Source organism: Nelusetta ayraudi, unplaced genomic scaffold, assembly GCF_046127955.1.
Source record: "Nelusetta ayraudi isolate G7.1 ecotype Tasmania unplaced genomic scaffold, CSIRO-AGI_Nayr_v1 ptg000048l, whole genome shotgun sequence".
NCBI classification, from domain to species: domain Eukaryota; kingdom Metazoa; phylum Chordata; class Actinopteri; order Tetraodontiformes; family Monacanthidae; genus Nelusetta; species Nelusetta ayraudi.
This window is the reverse complement of record NW_027466098.1, coordinates 7,786,270-7,807,712: the sequence shown is the minus strand read 5'-3', so window position 1 is coordinate 7,807,712 and position 21,443 is coordinate 7,786,270. Positions and strand designations below refer to the sequence as shown.

General features: G+C 47.6%; 1 protein-coding gene across 6 annotated transcripts in view; it reads left to right on the top strand.

Annotated features, from left to right (window-relative positions):
• Positions 1-18,450, top strand: part of arhgef12a (Rho guanine nucleotide exchange factor (GEF) 12a) — a 44,778-nt gene extending 26,328 nt beyond the window's left edge. For 3 of the 6 annotated variants that reach the window (XM_076036029.1, XM_076036028.1, XM_076036033.1), the window contains 33 exons: positions 109-186; positions 497-616; positions 1,098-1,205; positions 2,455-2,577; positions 2,712-2,816; positions 2,912-3,022; positions 3,111-3,209; positions 3,593-3,635; positions 3,897-4,002; positions 4,131-4,268; positions 4,364-4,396; positions 4,994-5,108; positions 5,218-5,323; positions 5,416-5,619; positions 6,333-6,471; positions 6,572-6,604; positions 6,699-6,850; positions 6,956-7,102; positions 7,832-7,917; positions 8,635-8,760; positions 9,011-9,125; positions 10,919-11,019; positions 11,214-11,291; positions 11,420-11,495; positions 11,585-11,752; positions 11,873-11,960; positions 12,662-12,739; positions 12,843-12,937; positions 13,052-13,264; positions 13,353-13,589; positions 15,831-16,060; positions 16,155-16,254; positions 17,580-18,450. In XM_076036029.1, coding sequence (XP_075892144.1) covers positions 109-186; positions 497-616; positions 1,098-1,205; positions 2,455-2,577; positions 2,712-2,816; positions 2,912-3,022; positions 3,111-3,209; positions 3,593-3,635; positions 3,897-4,002; positions 4,131-4,268; positions 4,364-4,396; positions 4,994-5,108; positions 5,218-5,323; positions 5,416-5,619; positions 6,333-6,471; positions 6,572-6,604; positions 6,699-6,850; positions 6,956-7,102; positions 7,832-7,917; positions 8,635-8,760; positions 9,011-9,125; positions 10,919-11,019; positions 11,214-11,291; positions 11,420-11,495; positions 11,585-11,752; positions 11,873-11,960; positions 12,662-12,739; positions 12,843-12,937; positions 13,052-13,264; positions 13,353-13,589; positions 15,831-16,060; positions 16,155-16,254; positions 17,580-17,590 — 3,762 coding nt within the window. In that variant the 3' untranslated portion in view covers positions 17,591-18,450. The remainder of the gene's footprint in view (positions 1-108; positions 187-496; positions 617-1,097; positions 1,206-2,454; positions 2,578-2,711; positions 2,817-2,911; positions 3,023-3,110; positions 3,210-3,592; positions 3,636-3,896; positions 4,003-4,130; positions 4,269-4,363; positions 4,397-4,993; positions 5,109-5,217; positions 5,324-5,415; positions 5,620-6,332; positions 6,472-6,571; positions 6,605-6,698; positions 6,851-6,955; positions 7,103-7,831; positions 7,918-8,634; positions 8,761-9,010; positions 9,126-10,918; positions 11,020-11,213; positions 11,292-11,419; positions 11,496-11,584; positions 11,753-11,872; positions 11,961-12,661; positions 12,740-12,842; positions 12,938-13,051; positions 13,265-13,352; positions 13,590-15,830; positions 16,061-16,154; positions 16,255-17,579) is intronic. The other 3 variants (XM_076036032.1, XM_076036031.1, XM_076036030.1) reach the window with 3 other exon arrangements.
• Positions 18,451-21,443: the final 2,993 nt, after the last annotated feature.

Genomic DNA, 21,443 nt, shown 5'->3' with positions numbered 1-21,443 from the left:
CGCCCAGTTTTCGCGTTTTTTTGCTCTCTGGGCCAATTTTCACCCTTCGCTCTAACTCAAGGTTCCTCTGTTTCGGATCTAACTTCCCTTTTTGTTCCGTTCCCACAGGATGAGAACAGCAGCGGCTGCAACCAGAAGGCTGACCTCTTACAAAGGATGCTCTCCAGGGAGCAGCAGGAGCTGCAGGTTTGCATAACAATCACTCGCTCCTAATGTTTTGGGTTTTTTTTTTCGCTCTCAGTGACTGTTGTCAAGAAGCCACCTAGGAAGCTCTTGAGTTCTGTTTAAAGGTTCACGCTTTGTGCGTTTCAAATGAATGGCTCAGCTTTTGTCCACAGTAGTTTGCAGTTTACTGAAATATTCCTGTAGGCAGAAGGCAGCCAAAAACCAAAATGGTTTATGTGAAGCATGAATTAATTAAAGCTACCGTCATAGAAAAAAACAAACAAACAACTGACTTGTGTTCTTTTCTTTTCATGTCACCTACACTTTTTAGGCCTTGAAGGAAGAGTACAGCAGAAACCCCTCCCCTAAACTACTGAAAGACATCCAGGAAGCTAAGAAACACATTCCTCAGCTGCAGGGTCAGCTCTCAAGGGCCACTGGAGCAACACAGGTAAAAAAAACAAAACAAAACAAAAAAATGACTAACAAATCAAAGCGAGTGCTTTCATGCAAATGCATGCAAAAGATTCACTGGCAGCGATGATCAGCCAGCAGCGTCTCTCCAGATTTTGCATAATTTAGTTTGGTATGTGGGATCCAGACGAAGATTAATCTTAATCTCGCGAAAGGATTAGTCTTTTTTTTTTGGGGGGGGGGGGTGTTGGGGGAGCCTCTCTTCTTTTGTGTCTGTGCGGTAGCTTACCATAAATACACCACACGCTGTGCTGTATGTCTATTTCAACATGTAATCCTGGCTTTATTATTATTTTTTATTTAAAGACCTATTTTTTTGTGGATGACAACATTTAAAAAACAAAAAAAACAAAAACCCAAAACATCTAAATCACGACTTTGTTAATGTCACCACGTAACCCGTGACTGTGCCAACGTTGCCCATGCTCCGCAATGCTGACCGAATGTTGCGCCGACAGGAGGCTGTTCCAGGCGGCGACGCAGATGATGGTAGCACATTCGAGATGGAAGTCTCCCCCACCTCTCGGGGAGACGGCAGCACGGACCTGTCCTGGAGCAGCACTCCTGTGAGTTCTCAGCCACCAGCGTTACATAAACACCGCCGGCTGTTTGTATCAACCCCCGTCACAGTGTCCGATGTCAGGGAAGCTGAATCGTGGCAACCGAATGTTGCTAGCTTCATCCAAATGAGCTAGTCTACATTAGCATTATTTTAATACATTTTAATAATTATTTTAACTCTGGTTTAATCAAACCCTGACACACACACACACACACTCAATGTGTTCCTGCTCTTTTTGCTAATGTTCCACTCATTGGTTAAAAAGCTTCTGGCTCACTGGCCAGTGGTTCCAGATTAAAGGGTCTCTATGATAGAAAACCCATAGTAATCGTTTTATAATTACATTGTATGTAAACACAAAGAACGCATTTCGTTTTTCCTCCGCCAGCTTCTGCTTATAATAATCAGACTAAAGACAGTAAACTGAAATCCATTCTCCTCTAATTTTGTCACCTCAACCTCCTATTTTGTCATTGAGGACACAAGCAACATAATGCTGTGGGGATTTGGATTTGGATGCGATTGCGGTCGCTGCAGATGGAACGGCATCCTCTTAAAGGGCTAGCTAGCGCTGTCGAAATTGAAATTTCACCCACCGTTTCTCCACGGATGACATTTTCTCATCTCGATCTTGAGTTGAACAGAATGAGAGATTATTTCCCCCCGCTGGATATCGTGGCCCACATAAAAAGTCTCCATCATGTCATCCAAGTCAAATTCAATTCGTGCTCAACATCACCTAAGCTATTTGATTGCGCTAATTTCTAGGTGCGCACAGTAGATATTTGAACTAAAAAAAAATTTAAAAAGAGTTGTAAATGTGAGGACAACTTGGAGTCGGTTGAAAATGGGCAGCGTGCCAGTTTGGAGGTTCCGTTGTTAACACACAACAGTGGGAAGATGTTCACCGCAATTGTCACAACAATGTTGATACACACTTTGTCGCATTTTGTGTTGTCAGTACTTCCAGGTCCCCTCCCCCCTCCATATACATTTTATTATGTTTTTTTTTTTCAAAGTGATACCATTTTCAATTATACTTGTACTTACAAAACAGTTCAGTATCACATGTTTTGTACAAAGAAAAGCCATAACAGAAAAAAAGCACGAGAGTAACACAGAGAACAGGGCCTTTCGGGAACATACAGTCTCTTCTCTTTTGGATTTTGTTCCTCCAAACTATTATTGCTAATGTTCTTGACAGAAATGAGAAATAATGCTGTTGCACTTTTTCCTTTTTTTTTTAACCGTAGATGTCGCGGGGATTTGGACCAGGCTCCCCAGAGAACCTGTCCTCCTGTCCGAGCCCCAAAAGCACACCGAGAAACAGCATTAACTCCTTCCACTCCCCAGATGCAGAGGACACCACTGACCTGGTAGTTACACTCACAGTCCGTGTGCAAATTCTGCTCTGCAAATATAAAAATTCAGCATCAAATTTTTTTTTTTTGGAGAAATTGGAACCCGTCTCGCTAATCCTTGAACGTTCTCGCCTCCTTTTTCTTTCCAGGACTCTCTGTCCCCTACAGCAGTTAGCAGCCCCTCCTCCTCCTCCCGCCTCAACTCACAAATCATCGGAGCTGAGGACGACTACTTTGATTCAGACCAGGAGCAGGTACCTCTCAACTCCCCGCGCGCCGCGGCTATAAACAGCTCACGTTGTTCAAAGAGCCCCTTATCCTAAACTCCCGCTGGCCTCTTGTGTTGCAGACGAACGGCCAGTGCAACAGCTTTAACAGCATCGAGCAGCTCAAGTCCCGCCCCGCCCACCTCGCCGCCTTCCTCCACCACGTCATATCTCAGTTTGACCCCGCCCCTGTGGTAGGAACCCCTCCGTGCTAATGATCTCTGATATCGACAGACTTGCATAGGTCGATGCTAAAACCGACCCCCCTCTTCTGTCCCCCAGCTGTGCTACCTCTACGCTGACTTCTACAAGCAGACCAACTCCAAAGAGACCAGACGGGTGTTTATGGACCTTCACACTTTTTTTATCGATCGGGGAGCAGTAAGTCGAGCAACCGCCGCAGTACACCGCTGATTGGATTTGGCTAAAAAGACCAATGACACTCTGAATGAAAACCTAATAAATTGAGTTTGAAGTTGAGTGAATGCTGCTCTTCTCTGTGATCCTCAAACACGAACATCAAGCGTCAACTAAACAACATAAATCCGATAGTGGTGCAAAAATGATGAAATGATTTAGTGGATTAGAGCAACAGTCAGGAATTAACAGGTTGGATGAGTTTGATTGGGGTTCGCAAATCCTCTGCATTAAAGTTTAATTTTGTGCCACTGATTAAAACTAACCTCTTTCTAAAAGGCTTTTTGTTCAAGAAGTTGTCAAAGCACAGCATCCATTATTTCTTTTCCCTTTTTTTTTTTGCACAGAATTTGAAAGTAGCCGTTCCTGAATCAATCTCTTCTGATCTCGGTGAGTGCATCCCCGCTTTCCCGTCATACTAAATTATAGATTTAATCTCCCCCTTTATTACTTAATGTACTATAAATGGCTAATGTTAGACATCTGCTCGCTCTCGTTAAACTGCCTTTGCCGCAATATGAACACTTACTCAACCTTTGGCACCTCAAACGAAGCTGCGTCGAGCGTTCTAATGGCGCGGAGGTTCCAACGGGAGCTGCGCGTGTCCGTCGCCGCGGGCTGACGCTTTTGTTTTGTGCTTGTGCTCTGCAGACCGGCGGAGAACGGAACTCATCCCGGAGGAGATAAACAGGCAGCACGTTCAAACGCTGCAGGACTCTCTGCTCCCCGACATCCAGAAGAACCTCGAAGATTTCCGGTGAGTTGAGAGTCGCCTTTGGGTTTTTAACCAACAACGACGCGAACAAAGCAGGAGTAGGTTTTATTTTTTTTAGAAGCGGTGCCGGGCTAAGCTCGGTGTGTGGGACTCTTTCTTTGTGCTTGCAGGCAGAAGCGCAGTATGGGCCTGACAGTGGCTGAGGTGGAGCTGACCAGGCTGGACCAAGAGAGGGGGCGGGACCGCGTGGCCCTGGAGCGAGAGCGCTCGTACGCCGAGAACATCATCACCAAGATCGAGGATGTCCTGTGAGTGGCGCATTCAATCCGTCCGTGTGTCAGGAACACGGTGACTCCACCCAGACTGATGATTTTTGTTTTTTGGTTATTTTTGCTCTTCGCAGGGCAAGTACTCAGACCACAGAGGAAGAAAAATGGTGAGCTGACCCACTTTTTTCGTAGCTTGTGTTGTTCATTCGGAGAGACCATTCGTGGTTTTGATGGTTGATGCACTGTAGTCTTTCAGTGATGTGAATGAGGAGACCGTGACGTTGTTTTTCAATTTCGAATTTAACGCCATGCTGAGCTCGAATGAATTAAAAAAAAAAAAAAAAAAAAAAAAAAAAAGTTGGTGTAAATAATTGTTCTAACATTAAAAATGCATCATTCCGCTCATTTTAAGACGCTTTTAATTTAATCACATTTCCATTCTACATCCTCTACAATTAAAACATTAAACACCGGGCCGGAGCCTTAATCACAACATCTAATTAACGCAGCACGTCGGTGCTAAATAATTCACAACGTGACTGATTGAGGCGCTCGTGTTTGAAATGCCAAGTGGCTGCGGCGCTCCGCAGAGGGTTCGTGCACGAACCGTGCGATCAGGGCCGGCGAGACGCGTGACACGAGTCGTGAGAGCTCACAGCTGCTTGTTCTCTTGACATTGATCCCGTGTATTTTCTTCTGTCGGAAAATTGGCAGCTCTGCTCTCTGATCCCCAATCTTAATCATGCTCCTGATTTGCTTTTTAGCACTACAATGCAGTATGTCATCTATACATACATGAAGCACCTTGGGGTGAGGGTCAAGGAGCCTCGCAGCCTGGAGTCCAAACGGGTCAGGATCAACTTCCTTCCGAAGATCAAGGTACGGAACATCTTCCCTGTTGCATATTTCTCTCCACTGTCTCATTCGCCCTCCTAAAATATGCCCTTTATTGAATTCATTTTTATTACATTTTTTTTACAAACTACAGAAGACCATCAAGCCGGAAAAGGAAGGCGAGGAGAAGGTGAAGAAACCCAGGTTTCCCAGCATCCTCGGGCCTCAGCGCCGACCCAGCCGCATCGAAAGCGCGCCAGGTGAGTGTCGGGGGCCTCGCACTCGTCTCGCGGTTGGACTCCAGCAGCACCTGAATGACCTGTTCCACCTTTTGCTGTCGCCTTCGAACCAGCAGGCAAAGCCTCCGACGGCCGACCCCGGCCTCAGAAGCAGCTGTCCCAGCCCTCCCTCGGAGCGAGCGAGCACATCGAGGCCGGTCGCCTGAGAGGCAGCCAGTCGAGCGAGGGCTCGGAACTCACGCACTCCACCTCCCTCAACACCTCGTCGCCCAGCAGCGCCGCCTATAATTCAGACAGCAGCCGAGACGCGGACGCGGGTAAGGAAGCGGCCGAGTGACTGAGGAGGAGACTTGTTGTCGCGTCGCTCAGCAATTGTCCATCCTTTGTTTGTTTTGTTCGTCAAGCCGAAACGCGGGAAAATCGGGTAAATTTTCAAAACAAGATACCGTGATTGACAAATGCGATCACATTAGTTGTCAAGTCAAGATGGACGATGTGAAATTGATCTCGATGAAAAAAAAAAAAAAAGAACTCTGAATGGGAGCAAACAACAGCTGAGCAGAAGCGTTTGTCGACCGTCGCGGAAAAATGTATGGTGTGAACAGGAGGGCTACGGCCTGCGCGCAATTTTCGTGGACGCACCGTATAACAGTGCTTTCGTATCTGGTGTGAACTCGGCGTAAGCCTTTTTGTCCCTTTTACTAACCCGTATTCGGCCCCTCTGGCCGATTTCTGGTAAGAAATACTTTACATTCTGGGGTTAAAACTGCCTTGAAATGTAAAACAACAGAATTTTACACATGCAATTCAAACCGCGATTAATCGCAGTTAACTATGAAGATTCTGCGATTAATCGCAATTTAAAAAAAAATCATTTGAAAGCCCGAATATTAAATATTTGCAATTCTCTTACTTGTACATAATGTAAATATTCCAGTCGTTAGCAAATTGTCTTTTTGTACTGCCCACATTTTCGTTTTATTTTTGTGTAATGACAAACATCATTGTGATTGTGATTCTGATCCCTCAGGCGGGCCTCCGAACTCGGCGCCCTCCAGGCTGAGCGACGGCCTGCAGTCGGACCCTCTGGACGGGCTGCCGTACCCCGCCACACACTTTGACCTCTACAGCCTGGACCAACTTCAAGAAGACGACAGAGAGAGCGACAGGTGTGCACTTACAGGCCGCACAGTCGTTGGTTCGGTGCCTGAGAGTTTGTTTTATACCCTGCAATCACTTCTTTTTTTGTGTGTGTCTCTTTCTCTCCAGAACCCACGAGGGAACACCAAAGTCACTAAGAAGGTAATGGCACACCCGCGCTCGGCGTGCTATAATTCAATGCCGAATGCTTTTCAGATGCAGCAAATTGCAGACGTGCTCCTTGTCCTCTCTCCAGGCTCGAGGGACTTGGTGTCTTTGACGTGCAAAGCGAGGACGACCAAGGGACGGATTCAGAACACGACCCTCCGTACTGGCAGCAGCTGGTCGGGCGCGAGGTGCTCGCAGGTCTCCGGCCTCAGGAGATCAAAAGGCAGGAGGTCATTAATGGTAAGGCATACATGCACACATACCCACGCGTGCTGCCACTGTCCGCGCGGGCTACGTGCTGACTGCTCACCCCCCCCCCCCCTCTCCTCCCCCCGCCCCCCGCAGAGCTGATTTACACCGAGCGCGCGCACGTCCGAATGCTGCGGGTGCTGGACCTGGTTTTCTACCAGAAGCTCTCCAAAGAAGCCATCCTACCTCCCGCAGACGTCAAGAACATCTTCACCAACCTGGAAGAGATCCTGCAGCTTCACGGTGCGTAAGCTGTTAAGTATCATTGTTTGTCGCCGCAGGGTCCATGTTCTTCTTTTTACACGCATTCTCAGAATTTTTTGACTAATTCATGATTAAGTAAATATAAGATTATGTTGGTTGGAGACTTCAGAATTCAGTCAGTGAAGTCTTTGTGCTCGATCCACAACAATATCGTGCGCAGCCATCTTCGCCCACAACGACCTTTTGTCCAACCACTTTTTAATCACTTTTGACTTTGCCTTCGCTGATTACAACCCCCAGCATAGATCCATATTAAGTAGATACATCTCACACTGTCATATATATTATATACTGTCGCTGTCACAGAGAGTTGGAATTGAAAGAGTGGCTCCCCGTAGTGTTAGACAAAATAGCGCCCTCCAATTATAGGAACATGGACGATGCCCTCACTCATGCGGTTGACAGATATCGACTCTCTGACTCATTGAGTGTCGGATCTGTTGAAAACCTGTGATGACCCGGCGCCGCATAAAATTTGATTGGCTGAAGCGCTACGAGACGCCTTTGGATGTGATTTTGCACGTACAAGTAAAAGGTAATTGATTGACTGACAAATGGGGTTCTAAAAAAATTCTGATTATCTAAAAAAAAAAATAAAAGAAATGAACAGCTTCGCAGAACGTAAAAGTACCTTCACATTTCTGCCCCCCACCCCTGCGTTTTTTGTTCGAACACTCACGTCTCCGCTTTCCTTTTGAATTTTTCCAGCTTCGATATTGGAGCAAATGGCAGCAGTGCGGAAGAGAAACGAGTCGTCGGTAATTGATCAGATAGGAGACGACCTGCTCTCCTGGGTGAGTACAGTTCCCCGGTGGAAATTGTATTTCCTCCTTTAGTCGTTTCTTTATATTGAATAAATTTCTGGAAGCCTGATGCGGCGGTTTAAAGGGAGGGAGAGAAAGAAGGGGAAAAAAAACATAGGGGTGTGCAAAGAAATGGAACTGTTGGAGCGAAATTGCTTTATAATGGAAAAGTGTTGATATTGACTGCCAAACCGCCCCCCCCCCCCCAATCCGCCTCGTTCACCTCTGTTTGTTTGTTCCGTTCACTCTGGTGGGGGACGGCGTGACCGCCGTGCTCTGCTGCAAGCGCTTATTTCTTTAATTTGTACTTTCAAACGCTCCAGTGGCAAAAATCACTGAAGAACAGATCCTTAGACATAATATGAAAGAAAAGTACACCTCCTCCTCAGTGACCAGGAGTAAAAACAAACTTCCCGAAGGAAGCCAGGCCAATAGAGAGCCTTTGTGCTGTGATTTGCCCGTGTCAGGCGGTGGCCTAGATGTGTTTGACACCCAGCCCCAGATATCATGTGCGACCGCGGCCACCTATCAGCTGGCAGCCTGGTCTGAAATGTCTCTGTGTACAAGTAGGGTAAACGTCCCCCCCGCCCCCCGAGGGTTCCTTCCGTTCATCAAGTGGTACTAATGGTTAAAGTGCGAGACATTTCCCTAGCAACTAACCCCCGCTCACACTTGACCTGCTCTGTCCCCGGCCTTGGTCGGCTGCAGTTCGGCGGAGCCGAGGAGGAGAAGATCAAGCAGGCGGTGGGCACCTTCTGCAGTAACCAGCCCTTTGCCCTGGAGATCATCAAGACCAAGCAGAAGAAAGACTCGCGGTTCACCTCCTTCATCCAGGTACCAAGGCCTCCCTTTACATCTTGCAGATTATTATTATTATTTTTTTTTTTGAAAGGGCTGAGAAGAAGTCACGAAGATGGAACGCGCCAAATGGCCATGGCGCCCTTTCAAAGGAAATTCCACTTCTTAGAATCAAAGCCTCCGGCTGCATTTACCTTTGCTCATACGCCCACACCTGAAAGGGGAAAGAAGAAAAAAAACAGTTGCCTGGTGACCATCTAACCTATTTTGTTCGCTTTCCTTTCAGGAAGCGGAGAGTAACAGACTGTGTCGCCGACTGCAGCTCAAAGATATTATTCCCGTGGAGATGCTGCGGCTCACCAAATACCCCCTGCTGCTCGAGAACATCGCAAAGTACACAGGTACCGCATTGGATGCCCAGACACCTCGGAGGGGAGCAATCTGTCCCGCTTTTTTTTTACGTGCACGCTGCTGCAAGTCACGGTTCAAGGCGAGATGTTTGAATTTAGCAAAGACGGGACACGCAGATGGATGGTGAACACATGCTGGATTTCGAGGCAGGTACCGAATGTCCCCGACAGTTGAAACAAAGGATTTACAACGGCTGCCACCAGGGAAATCCTCATATATATGTATATATATTTAAATATCAAGTGTAGTGATATAACTCCTACTTAATTAATCTCAGACCACTGATTTATTTATTTATTTTTTGAAAGTGAATATGAAGTTAATAACACTAAGATGCCTGCAGGGGGAGCCACAGAACAGCTTTGCCCACTCCTGCCATCGACTGGAGTCTCCCGGCAGGAACGGTCGTCTTTCTGTAATATGTGGCCGCTGTAGAAAACAAATCGATTTGAGCATAACCTAAACCCCGCCCACTAAACTGTTTGTGGTGGAATCAGTCAGAGAGCTCAGCATAATTTTTAAGATCTGCGGGATTCTGCGTGAGCAGCCTTGATGGTCGAATAGCTGGTCCAGTTTGCATTTCTTTTTTTTGCATTTTGCATTTTGCATTTTGCATTTTGCCAAACAAAAAAAAAGAATGATAAACATTTGTAGCAATACAATAAGCAGAACACACATGTCCACTATAAACTAAGGTACTAGGCATACGCAAGTCATTACTTTAATTTAGCGGCTGCAGCACCTCTCTGAAGAACAATATTGGGTGAACCCAAAGACTTTCTATTCTTACTATACTACTATTCTTTTTCTTTTTTAACTCCACCATCACCAGGACGTCAACAGTTGAGAATGTAGTCGACTTCGGCCCCAAAGTTTATTAGCTTAGCCAATTTTATACGCATATTCGCATCGGGCTCGGTGTGTACTGAAAAAATTTGCTGGCGGAAAATTTGCATTGTGCACGTGTGAGGAACTTTAGACCAATCAAGTTGCATTGTGGGCATTCTCCCATTGCCCCATTACAATATTCAGACTCTAGACAGTGTTTCACTGCTTTGATACAATTTGATTGTTGACCTTTCCAACAGATGCCTCCTTAACCCTTTTAAGGAGGCGTGTTTTTTTTTTTCTAACTGAACCCGAATTAACCACCTCAGGTGCAGCTTTTGTTAGTCTAATTACTCTCACCGTAGGCTTGACAAGAAAATCGTTCCTAACTGGCTGCACGCCGACGCCAAGCGCCACCTGGTATCGGCCCGGTCGGGCATTTTCTCCAATCCAAATGAAGTCTTTATCTCGAAATGCAAATGAATTTACTCATCTTTTAAACATGCAGTTCGGGGGTCTTGAACATCTCATGTTGAGAATGAGATGAAATGCCATAAATAAAAGTGGTGATTAACCCCCGAGATGGGGAGAAGACGAACCGGATGAAGTCCCGGGCTTTGGGCCTCTGTGAGGAAACATGCCAGCGAGTTGTGAACTACGGAGACAAATGGGCAGATTATCATTCTAATGGTCCTGGAGCGCCGGCGCACATTTCGGGAAATGACTCGCCCATTATTTGGCCCATCATTTAAGTCTCGACTGGGGTGCGGGTCTCGCCCGCTAACAATAAAGCATAGCAGCCATTAAGGGATCATCATGCCTCACAATTTTATCATAATTTTTTTTTTGGGGGGGGGGGAGCGATGCCCCACTAATGGCCAGAGGAAATATCAATTTCACGCAGGACTGAGGGACGCCCAGTGAGTCTCTCATTTAATGTCGTCGTGCCTTTCAGACAGTGCCGTGGAGAAGGACAAAGTGAAGCAGGCGGCGGAGTGCTGCAGGAAGATCCTCAATCACGTCAACCAGGCGGTGAAGGAATCTGAGGACAAGCAGGTGATGTATCAATGAACACCTTTTAGATACGCTCGCTCTGAGTTTTCCCTCCTCATTTTTTTTTTTTTTTGTTCCTGCTCCGCGGCAATTAATTTCTCCTTCCGCTTCATTCACACCTTCTGAAGAGCTAATAGAACGTCCTTTTATCCCCCGCCTTTTCTTCTAACTCTCCTCTTCTCTGTCTGTGGTACCAGCGGCTGGAGGACTATCAGAGAAGATTGGACCTCTCCTCTTTAAAGCAGACGGACAACCCGATAATCCTCGAGTTAAAGGTGCGTTTATCTCCCCCCCCTAAAAAAAATCCCTTAAGCTCGTTTGTTCTCCCACGTTCTCCGCCGTTGAGGAAATCAATCTGAAAGCGCCCCCCCCCTCCTCCTCCCTTCTCTCTCCCTCCCCCCAGAATTTGGATCTGACCAAGCAGCGGATGGTGCACGAGGGACCCCTGTCATGGAAAGTGAACAAAGACAAGACCATCGGTCCGTAATCGGCAGAAGGTTTTTTCTTCTTCTTCTTGTTCATTGATGTTTCCTCACTGGCGGTTTAACCCTCCCTGCCGTCCATCCAGAGCTCTACACGCTGCTGCTGGAGGACATCCTGGTCCTGCTCCAGAAACAAGACGAGCGCCTCATCCTCAAGTGCCACAGCAAGAACCTGGTCGGCACGGCCGACACCAAGCACATCTTCAGCCCAATCATCAAGCTCAACACGGTGCTGGTGCGCTCCGTGGCCACAGGTCGGTCCCGAAGTCCTGCTCTCTCCCCCGCTATGACCCTCACGGCTCCTCCAGTTGATCCCTCTTGCTAAAACGTCTCTGTGTCGCTCTCTCCCTCCTCCCTCCTCCTCCTCTCGCCAGACAACAAGTCCTTCTTCGTCCTCTGCATGTTGGACAACGGCGCCCAGATCTACGAGCTGATGGCGCCCACAGTCTCGGATCAGAGAACGTGAGTCCATAAACCTTCCCCCGGATTAAAACATCGGTGTTGAACTCAAACACAAAGTGGGGCCAAGTTTTAAGACTTGGACAAGGTCAATGGGAAAAATCTTCCTCCAGATAGAACAGTGAACCCTTTTTATATGGACCCAAACAAGTTTTGCAGCTACACTGAATATGGAACAAAGCAAATCTTGATGCTATACAATAAATAATTTCGTATTGCACACATGCTGAATTAAATAAAAAAATAAAAAAATAAAAAAAACTCACATCAAAATACATAAAAATGTGAATAAAAATGTCTGCCTCTTTTTTTATTTCTGATTTAAATTTCAGGGCTTCATGGGCTGATAATAAATAAAAAAAATTAAATGACAATAAACCAATTAACTAATAATAATAATAATGTCATTCAATGAACGTGCAACCATTCAAGCCTTGGACTAGCAAGAAAAGGTGCATCAAGAAAACATTCAACAGCAGAGCATTCTGGGACTTGTAGCATTAGTGGTTTCATGTGCCGTGTCATACTGGTGGGCCAGCAGCTCTAGTCGTCGTTAAATATTTCCTCCTGGGCCAAATTTAATCGCACTGTGTGCCAAATTTGGCCCGCAGGCCAGAGTTTGACACCTCTGTTCTAACAGCTCCACTTGTGAAACAATCCTAACGTACTGTATGTTTTCTTCTCTTCCCCCCGCTGCTCACAAGGTGGCAGAGTTTAATCACCCAGAGAGCCGACGCCATGAAAGTCAAACCTCACAGTGTCATACCGTTGCCTCAGACTGAGTACGATCCTTCACGCTCCTTCTGATGACATTAGATGCTTCTAAGTGTTTTGTTTTTTTTATTTTTATTCACATAAGATTTTTTTTTTCTCCCTGTGCGGCAGCGGGGAGAGAGATGGAGTGGAGATCATCACAGCCGGCGTCTCCAGGCTGAGCAGAGATGCCGACCGCACCTCCACCGGCAGCACTCAGTCCACAGGTGCCCGGACACACAGTCTCATCACTGAACACCTTTCTTTTATTATTTATTTTTTTTCTTTAAAAAAAGAATCTCCTGCCAATTTTAACAACGTCGCCTCGGTGTGCTCCTCAGATAAGGAGAACAGTCCGGCCTCCAGAGGTGTGACGCCGAGCTCCCTGCCGGCCGCTAATCCCTTCGAGGGCGTGAAGGCAGGGGAGGAAGAGGAGGAAGAGGAGGAGGAAGGCTTCGTGGACCCGGAGCCTCCGTACCAGGCGGCTGAAGACGGAAAAGAGGGAGACCTGTTCAACGTGTTCCCCTCCAGGGCGGATGAAGCACTGAAAACATGTGAGCTCGCCCGACCGATCCGTTCAGTCAGATAAATGAAAAGTATGCAAATGGTTTCGGTACAAAAATCCTTTCCTCTGTGTCGCAGTGGCGGCGTTGAAGCAGGCGCTGGTGACCCAGCTCATGTCCCAGGAGGCTGCCGAGCAGACCAAACGCTCCACGGGGGCCCGCCTCCTCCGCACCACCTCCCTGAGGACCCCCATCGACAGCCACGCGCGGGTCATGGTCCACAACGGCTCGGACAAGAACAGCACGCAGACGGAAGACCCGGCTCAGGACCTGGGCTCCGGGGACACGGGCTTCTTCGACTCTCCCGAGGACTATGGTGAGTGGAGACGGCGTCTGCCGGCTGCACGCCGGGGAGATTCCACTTCCGGGGGGGGGGGTAGCGGGGGAGCTACAGTAGCTGCGTTTCTGTTACAGTTTTTCCCAAAATAAAGGTAATATTTCTAAAATTTCGACAAAGTACAATTGCGATTTGAAGGCGTTTACACTGAATGGTGCGAAATGCTTAAGTCGCAGTTCTGGAAAAAAAAATTGTCCCGTCAGAATTCTCGTAATTCTCGCAGGTTGAGACTTTACGAGAATTTAGCGAAAATTGCTTTTGCTTTTGTTTGTTGGCCGTCAATAATTTTTCTCTTTGCTTACTTGTAAAAAAAAAAAAAAAAAAAAAATCCGCCTCCTCCTCCGTCCAAACACAATGCGGCATTTTCCCTTGAAGTGAACTGGTCACATGACTCGTGCCATCCGGTGATTCGTAAATGCGAAAAAAGTGTTTCCATGACACTTTTGCGATATGCAGTACGTCTATATCGAAAAACCAGCTCATGAGAGCCTGAAAACCTTTGAACGATATTTGAGAGGTCTTTTCTAAATTTGGCCGTTTCCGTTACCAGTTTTTTATTGCGATATTTAGGTTTTCGCACAATTCTTCATACCATGACAGTAGGACATTTAGAATCAGAAGAGCTTTATTGCCAAGTACGATTTTACATATGCGAGGAGTTTGTTTTGGTTCGTGCGTCAAAAACCTTCTAAAAATAAACTGTTTAAGAAAAAAAAAATCGAACAATACAAACAATATATACACAGTCTGTTATTCAGAATAAAAAGAACAGGACGGCTGGCAGTGATGCAGTGAACAAGACCTCCAACGCATCGAGTGCTGGCATGTAGAAGCACGGCATGGCATTATCTCATGGCATTTATTGAAATAAAAGTGAACAGCAGCGGCCAATGTTGCTGTCATCTGTCATGTGACCTTCTCTGAGGCGCCTCCTTGGTCGCGCGGTGTCGAGCTGCGACCACCATGATGAAGAGGACCCGTTTTGGAACACGCGGTGTCACCGGAGCAGGACTCTTGCTCGCCTTTGTGATTTTCGCTTGTTGGTCAACTTGTTGTGGAACACCGAGCTGTTGGACACGTCCATGCCAAAAGTTAGAGGTGGTCAAATTAGGTTGACCTGTAAAGGTTATGGTGCATTGTGAAATGTCAGCGAGCAGCCCGCTACCCATAGGAGTTACATCCAGTGTGCAGCAGCGTTGCTCTGCAGGGCTGGAAGCTCTGTACACGCACCTCTCCAAAAGCAAATGATACCTCCTGCTTTATAGCTCTGAAATCATCGAGCCTTGATGTGTGTGAGTATTAGATACATACCAATACCTGAGTATTACACATGGCTGAATCACTCTATGTGAGCTGTGACTGTCCCAAAAGCAGTACGATTGTGCGGCTCTTTGCATTCAAATCCCCGCTGACAGACGCGCATCCGCAGCAACTCCTTTATTTTAGTTGAATTGAACTCTTTCTGGTGGAATCAGTCAAAGAGCTCAACATAGTTTTTAAGTCTGTTTTGTATTTGCTTTGGCACGAACGCTGCTCGACAGCCAAAGGTCATTTTCCTTTCACTCGCAGATGAGTTCTCTGGCAGAAACCTTGGGGCTAAATATAGTCGGAATTAAATCTGTTGTGAAAGATTTTTGTTGTTTTGATCACATCACGCCGCGCATGTGACTGCGGCTCTGCTGGGCTCTGCTCGGTTCTGCTGTGCTGTGTTGGTGGATGCGGCTCGCTCAGAGGGGCTGGCCATCGATCAGTCAGCCGCTCTCTGAGTAGGCGAAACTGCACTCCTACATTAAGCCTGTTACTCTGTCAGCAGCGCGCACAATTATTCAGACTGTCAGCTAATGACTGTGGTGCAGAGTATGTGGGAGCCGGGCTGGTACGGGCAGAGTAGCTTCAGTCGGAGGTATTTATAAAGGGTTTTACAGTTAGATTGCAGTCGGTACCGTTTGTCTCTGCCTGAGACCTTTTCTGCTCGTGCAAGTTTATAATCAAGCAATTTAAAAATATCAAACTATGGTAGCAAAACACCAGTATGGAAATCTCTGCTCCTGAACAAAAAAAATCTGATTTGTTTCGACGTAAAAATGTGAATTCCATTTCAGACACTTCAACTGTTTAGCGTCTCGTTGCGGCAGCGTCGCCTCCCTCTGCGCGCCTGTCGGAACCTTTTTCCCATCCGTCCCCGTCAGGAGCGCTGACGGGCTCCCCTTGTCATCTCAGCAGGTTATTTAGTGCTGGAGGGCTACGGCGGCCCCGGGGAGAGCAGCACGGACGACGACATCCTGGCGGCGACCACTGGGAAGCAGCTGCGCGCCTCGCAGGGCTGCGCCGCCGACTCGGGCATCAACCTGAGGTTCTCGTCGGCGTCGCAGGCCGGCAGCCTCTCCTCCTTCAGCAGACAGGTCCTGTCGCACCTCCGGAACCTCCAGGCCAACCTCAACTACCTGAAGGTGAGGAGCACGCCGGCGCCAGAGAAACATTTTTTTTTTTTTTCTGTTGAAGATTGCGCGACCTCACCTGATGGTTTTTATTCTTCCCTGGCAGGAGGTTGAGGCCAAGTACAATAATCTAATAAGCCAAAGGTCAGAGAGGGCAGCAGCGGGGGCAGCAGCGGGGGCAGCAGCGGAACTGGGTGGAAATAAAGGTAACGCCGCTAACGCTCACTTTCAGCAGAGATCTGTGTGAGACAGATTTCAACATTGAAATGTGACTTTTTCATTGCTCACCAGTGGCGGCTTGTGCATTTCACCTCTAGGCCTTCAGTGATGTTGTGATGTTGTTCTGAGTCCTGACCTGAGTTAATACACCTAAAGTTAATAAAGGCATTCCTGTCGTTTCATATCAGACACCAATGAGACGACAGCAAAACAAACTGTTTGATGAAAAATAAACATATTATTTGCCTTTGTTTTTGTAAATATATAACAGCAAAACAATTGAACAGTAACACACCTCGACATTTACGTGATAAACTTCAACGTACCTTCGCCTCCTTCTGCCCTTGGTCTCCAGGATTAGTTAAGTCCTTCAGGCTCTCACGAGAGGCTTCTCCAATCACAGGTCAGCGTTAGGCCAGCTAGCTGACCTCGGCATCGCAGGCTCGAGATCTGATGTCTCAACCGACTGTGGCGCGTTCGTTAACGGCGCACGGAAGTCTGCAGTGTCGATTCTGCTGAGGCAGATTGACCTGGCAACACAAGCTCGCTGACAGATGATTGGATAGAAACTCTAAAGTAATAATGGTATTACCGCAACCAAGTGGATGTTGTTACATGAAGCAAACAGCAAAGTTACCCCCCCCCCCCCCCCCCCCATTATCATGATAATAAAGTTACTCTCTATAGCCTGAGAATGTTTAGGGCAGTTGAGACAGGCCGCCACTGTTACTCATCACTATATCAGTGGAGGCTGTGGTGATGTTTTCTCACCTGTTTAGCTGCTGTGGTGTATCACAGGACAGAAAAAAACAATGGGTGCGTTCAGACTGCCAGCCGAAATCCCATTTTTAGCCCATCCACAATGAAACCGCATGGCTCTTTTGTAGTCTGAACAGTCACAAATCACATGAAATCCGATTTTATTTTGGCAAGACGGATTGAAACCACCTCCGCTCCGACGTCGTTGTTACAGCAGCCTGTCAGATTGGTCAACAATGTGGCCCAGTCTGAACAGAACCAGATCCCATTTGGACACTTGCTAAGAACAGTGTGGACGGTCCGCCCGAAAAATCAGATTTGAGAAGGAATCTGATTTGAATCAGATTCGCCTGCAGTCTGAACGCAGCCTTTAAACACGAAGTTGCCGGGGAAGGGAAAACATACCATTATATGTCTCTGTGTGAGCAGTGCAGTGTCATCCAAAACCTAATGGCCGAGTCACATCTGGGTGAATTTCAAATGTCAAACTCTTTGATGCCACAAAGGCTATTAGTTCCTTCTTGTCTGATCCTCTACTTTCTTCCCTCTCCAGATAAGAGATAGTGGACGTCCGTTTCCTCGGCCGTTCGCCCCTCCCGCCCCACCACCACCACACCGGGGGGTCCCAAAGAGGAAGTCCGCCGCTTCTCTCGCCCCCTGGACTTTTGGCGGACGCCGCCCCCCCCACCCACCCCCACCAGCTTGTCCTCCCACTGCTGAGACCCCCGTCGTCACTCCACCGCCCTCGATTTGCCCGCGGAGAAACGGAAGACTTGAAGCGCGTGAGAGCGGAAACACGTTCGAGGGGAAGGGGGCGGGGCGTCCGCGCCGATGCCACACCCCCTCGCCATCAGCACAAGGCAATCAGGGAAATGGGATTTGACTCCGACCCCCCCCCAACTGACTCCCACCCAAACCCCATCAGTGCCCCCCTCCCTGCAGTCTAAAGCCCATTTCCCCCAGGAACTCCCTGCAAGAAAGAGAACTTATACCAAAATGTACAAAGATGTGTGTTTAGAACATATATATATATGAAACACGAAACAAGAAAAGGCAAATTTTAAGATAATGTATTAAGATTTTTTCTTTTTTTTTTTATCCCAAGATGTATTTATTTTCTTTTTTCTTTTAAGTGTCTCCTGCACCGCTTGCATGCTTATGGCCGTGGTGTTCCCCCCCCTTTTTCTCTCGCCGGCTTTACAACCCCCCGCAACCCCCTCCCTGCCGTCGGTGTGAGCGTTGAGTGCACCGTAGCGGACGAGCATGCTAGCTTAGCGTAAACCCCAACCCATTCAACCCCCCGGCTCCCCCCGACGAAAAGGGGCGGGAACATATCCAGACTGATGGAGGGCCCCGAGTTGCACTGGTGATGGATAGATCCGATTGTGTTAATAAACTCCCGAGTTGTGTTTAAAATGGACTTATCAGTAAGAAAGGAAAAAAAACAAAACAAGAGACTTAAGGAAAACAAATGTCTGGATGAACTCTGGAGGCCGTGTTTAACTAGAATGAAGAGTCGGAAAGGCTCTGATCTGGTCCTGTTGCATTTCCTCCTCGCTGTGAGGAGAGCCCGGCCTCCTCCTCCTTCTCCTCTTCTTCCTGTTTGTGTGACTCTCCCTGTCCCTGTTTTTTTTTCTTTTCCTCCTCTCCTGTGAACACATGTGGATGTCATCTTGTCTCCTCTCCTCCCCCGCCTCTAAATTGCTTATTTATCCCCCTCCCCCCCACCCCTGCCCCACCTCCGCCGCCACCACCTCCCTGGCGAGGAGCGGTCGTGCTCCCTCCGTATCAGCTCCAGACGGAAGTGTCGCTCCCCGACCCGCTCCGGCTGTCGGCGAACGCCGATTCTAACCGACTGATATTCTAATAGCGTCATGCAGTTCAACATATACTGTACAATGATCAACTTGGAAGGTTATGCATAACTTTAATAAATAAATCTGTGGCACAACAAAAAAAAAAAAAAAAGGAAAAAAAAAAAAGGAAAACGGGGAGCCGGCGTCCATCTTTTCCTTTCCCTTTCGGGTTTTTACAGGTGTTTTGGGTTCCGAACCGGAAGCGTTGCGTCGCTGCAAAACATTTCACTTTGCACAATTGGGCACTTAAGGAATGACAGTGGAGTAATGGAGAAATGATTGAGGACGGCGCTTTCCCTTAAAGCGCGATGAGAGGAATCAAGGACACCTGAGCATTAGTCATGATGGATGGGCCCAATGGCTTTAAAAAAGTAGCTTATCCTTGAAATCTCATTAAAACCACTCCGCTGCTATAAACTTTAAATAACCAAGACACGGGGTTACGACTGGCGCTAACGCGCCCAATTTTTTTTTTTTTTTACTCTTGCTTGAATTATGACTCCTATTGAGGGGGAACATCGATCAGTCCGTTCCCACTCCTCAGTCGCCGGCCATCTCGCTGTCTGCGCTTTTTAAACGCCGACATTTCTCAGTTGTCAGGAGTTTTATCCCTCGCTGCTAATGCAACTCGCTGATCTCATCTTCTTTGCTTTTTCCCGAGAAGATGCTCACTCAAATTTTTTGTCCCGTCTTGGAAAGTTCCGCCTCGTATTGGTTTGTGTTTTACACGTCAAATCAGTCGATGTTCTCAGAATAAGCTAAAGATGGCAAATTACCCCAGCTAGTGGAACGTCACACCACTGTCCCTCGTAATATACACGTCCTGCAGCACTCTGTGGAAACCCGGCCAGTTTTAATCGAGTGTAGGTTTCCCTTTCAGGCCGCCACCCACAGTAAGCCAGGAACAGAACAGGTGCAGAACAGCAACAGTCTGTTGTTGTTTTTGTTTTTTCTGTCAAGAAAAATAACATGTGCCAAGGTCTAGAATAAACCTCGGAACATTCTTCAAAATTATAACAGGCATGAATTACCGGCGTCTCAGCGTCAGCCCCAGAACCTTGACCAGAACCAGAACCATCGACATTCTGTAGCTAGGGTTTGTACTTGAAGATAATGTTTTCCAGGCTTAACTATCTCGGTGCGTTTAAGCTTCAAACATATTCAACACAGGTCCTAAATGCCCTGTGAGCTCAGGTTACAGCAGTCAATCTGTTCACTGTTATTGCCTTGAGGGTCACATTCCCACATTTTGCCTCGTCAGGGTGAACAACACTTAGAGGGACGTTGAAAAAAATCAATCGGAGGAATAACAAGATAGAGAATTTGAATTTGGAATTTGAAGTCAACACCCGTAATACATCATACAAATAAGTAGCAGTGATTTTGCCCAGGAATGACTGAGTCCACCCTGTAGAGAGTAAATTAGACCACTAATGCGAAAGACCTTCTGTCTGTTAGTCAGTCGATGGATGGTGCAGTTCGGTATATTTCTCTTCCCTAAATCCATTTCACAAATCGAACCAAGAGCTGAAAATGTCTGGCATTCATTATTTTCTAACACAACAGTGAAGCATTGCAGCATTTACTTCAGACCTGCAACAGCATCGAATGATTCCTGCCGACGGGTTCGGGGCAAAACGTGGTGAGTACGGGAGAGTCCATCAGAGGGGCTCGCGACTCGGATCAAGGACGCCCACCCCGGAAGCTGACAGTGGCATCCAGCAGGTGGCAAACTTCCCCCATTTAACAGCCAGTCAAGCGGACCCACCCTGAAACCTGCAATGACATCAGTGTTTTAAATAACCCTACACACACACACACACGGACACGCGGAATGAAATCCTGCTGTTGCGCGTCGTCCCTCTCCGCAATGTGCGCGCGCGGGAAAGAAGCGCCGAGGAGCCTCTTGAAGTGAGACGACGGTGTCCAGAGTGGCTTTTCTTCTTCTTCTTCTTCTTTTTTTTTTTTTAATTATTGTTTTTTTTTAACCGCCACTCGGTCAAACCTCCGACGGTGTCAGCGGAGTCACAGCAGAGTTGTGTCTGGCGGTGCTACGCGGGGAGGACGCACCCGCCCTCGACACCGCCGCAGGTTTGACACCCTGACTGCCGGCGGTGGGCTGCTGCAGTGCAACGAGGAAGAGCTGGGATGGAGGGATGAAGACAGGAAGAGAAGAAAGAGGGTGGGAAGATGAATTAAGCGTAATGGGCAGAAGGAGAGGAAAAGTGGGCGGGGGGGGGGGGGGGGGTGCGGCGGAGACGTGGCCGAAGATGAAGACGAAGCGCGGGGACGGGGTAATTGATCGTCTCATTGCTCCGCACGCTCCTGTCACCCGGTTAATTGGAGTGGCGAAGACGGAGGCGGGCAGGGGGAAAGGGGAGAGGCGTCAGTCGCACGGCAGCGTCCGGCCTCTCAGGTCGGGGCTCTGCCGGGTGTGTGCGGCGCCGCCCTCTTCCCTTCAAAGCTTCCCTTCGAAGCTTCATCCTCAAGGAGGAGCTGGAAATGAGTCCTGCAAGGGTTTTCTTCTTCTTCTTCTTCTTCTTTTTTTTTTTTTTTTTTTA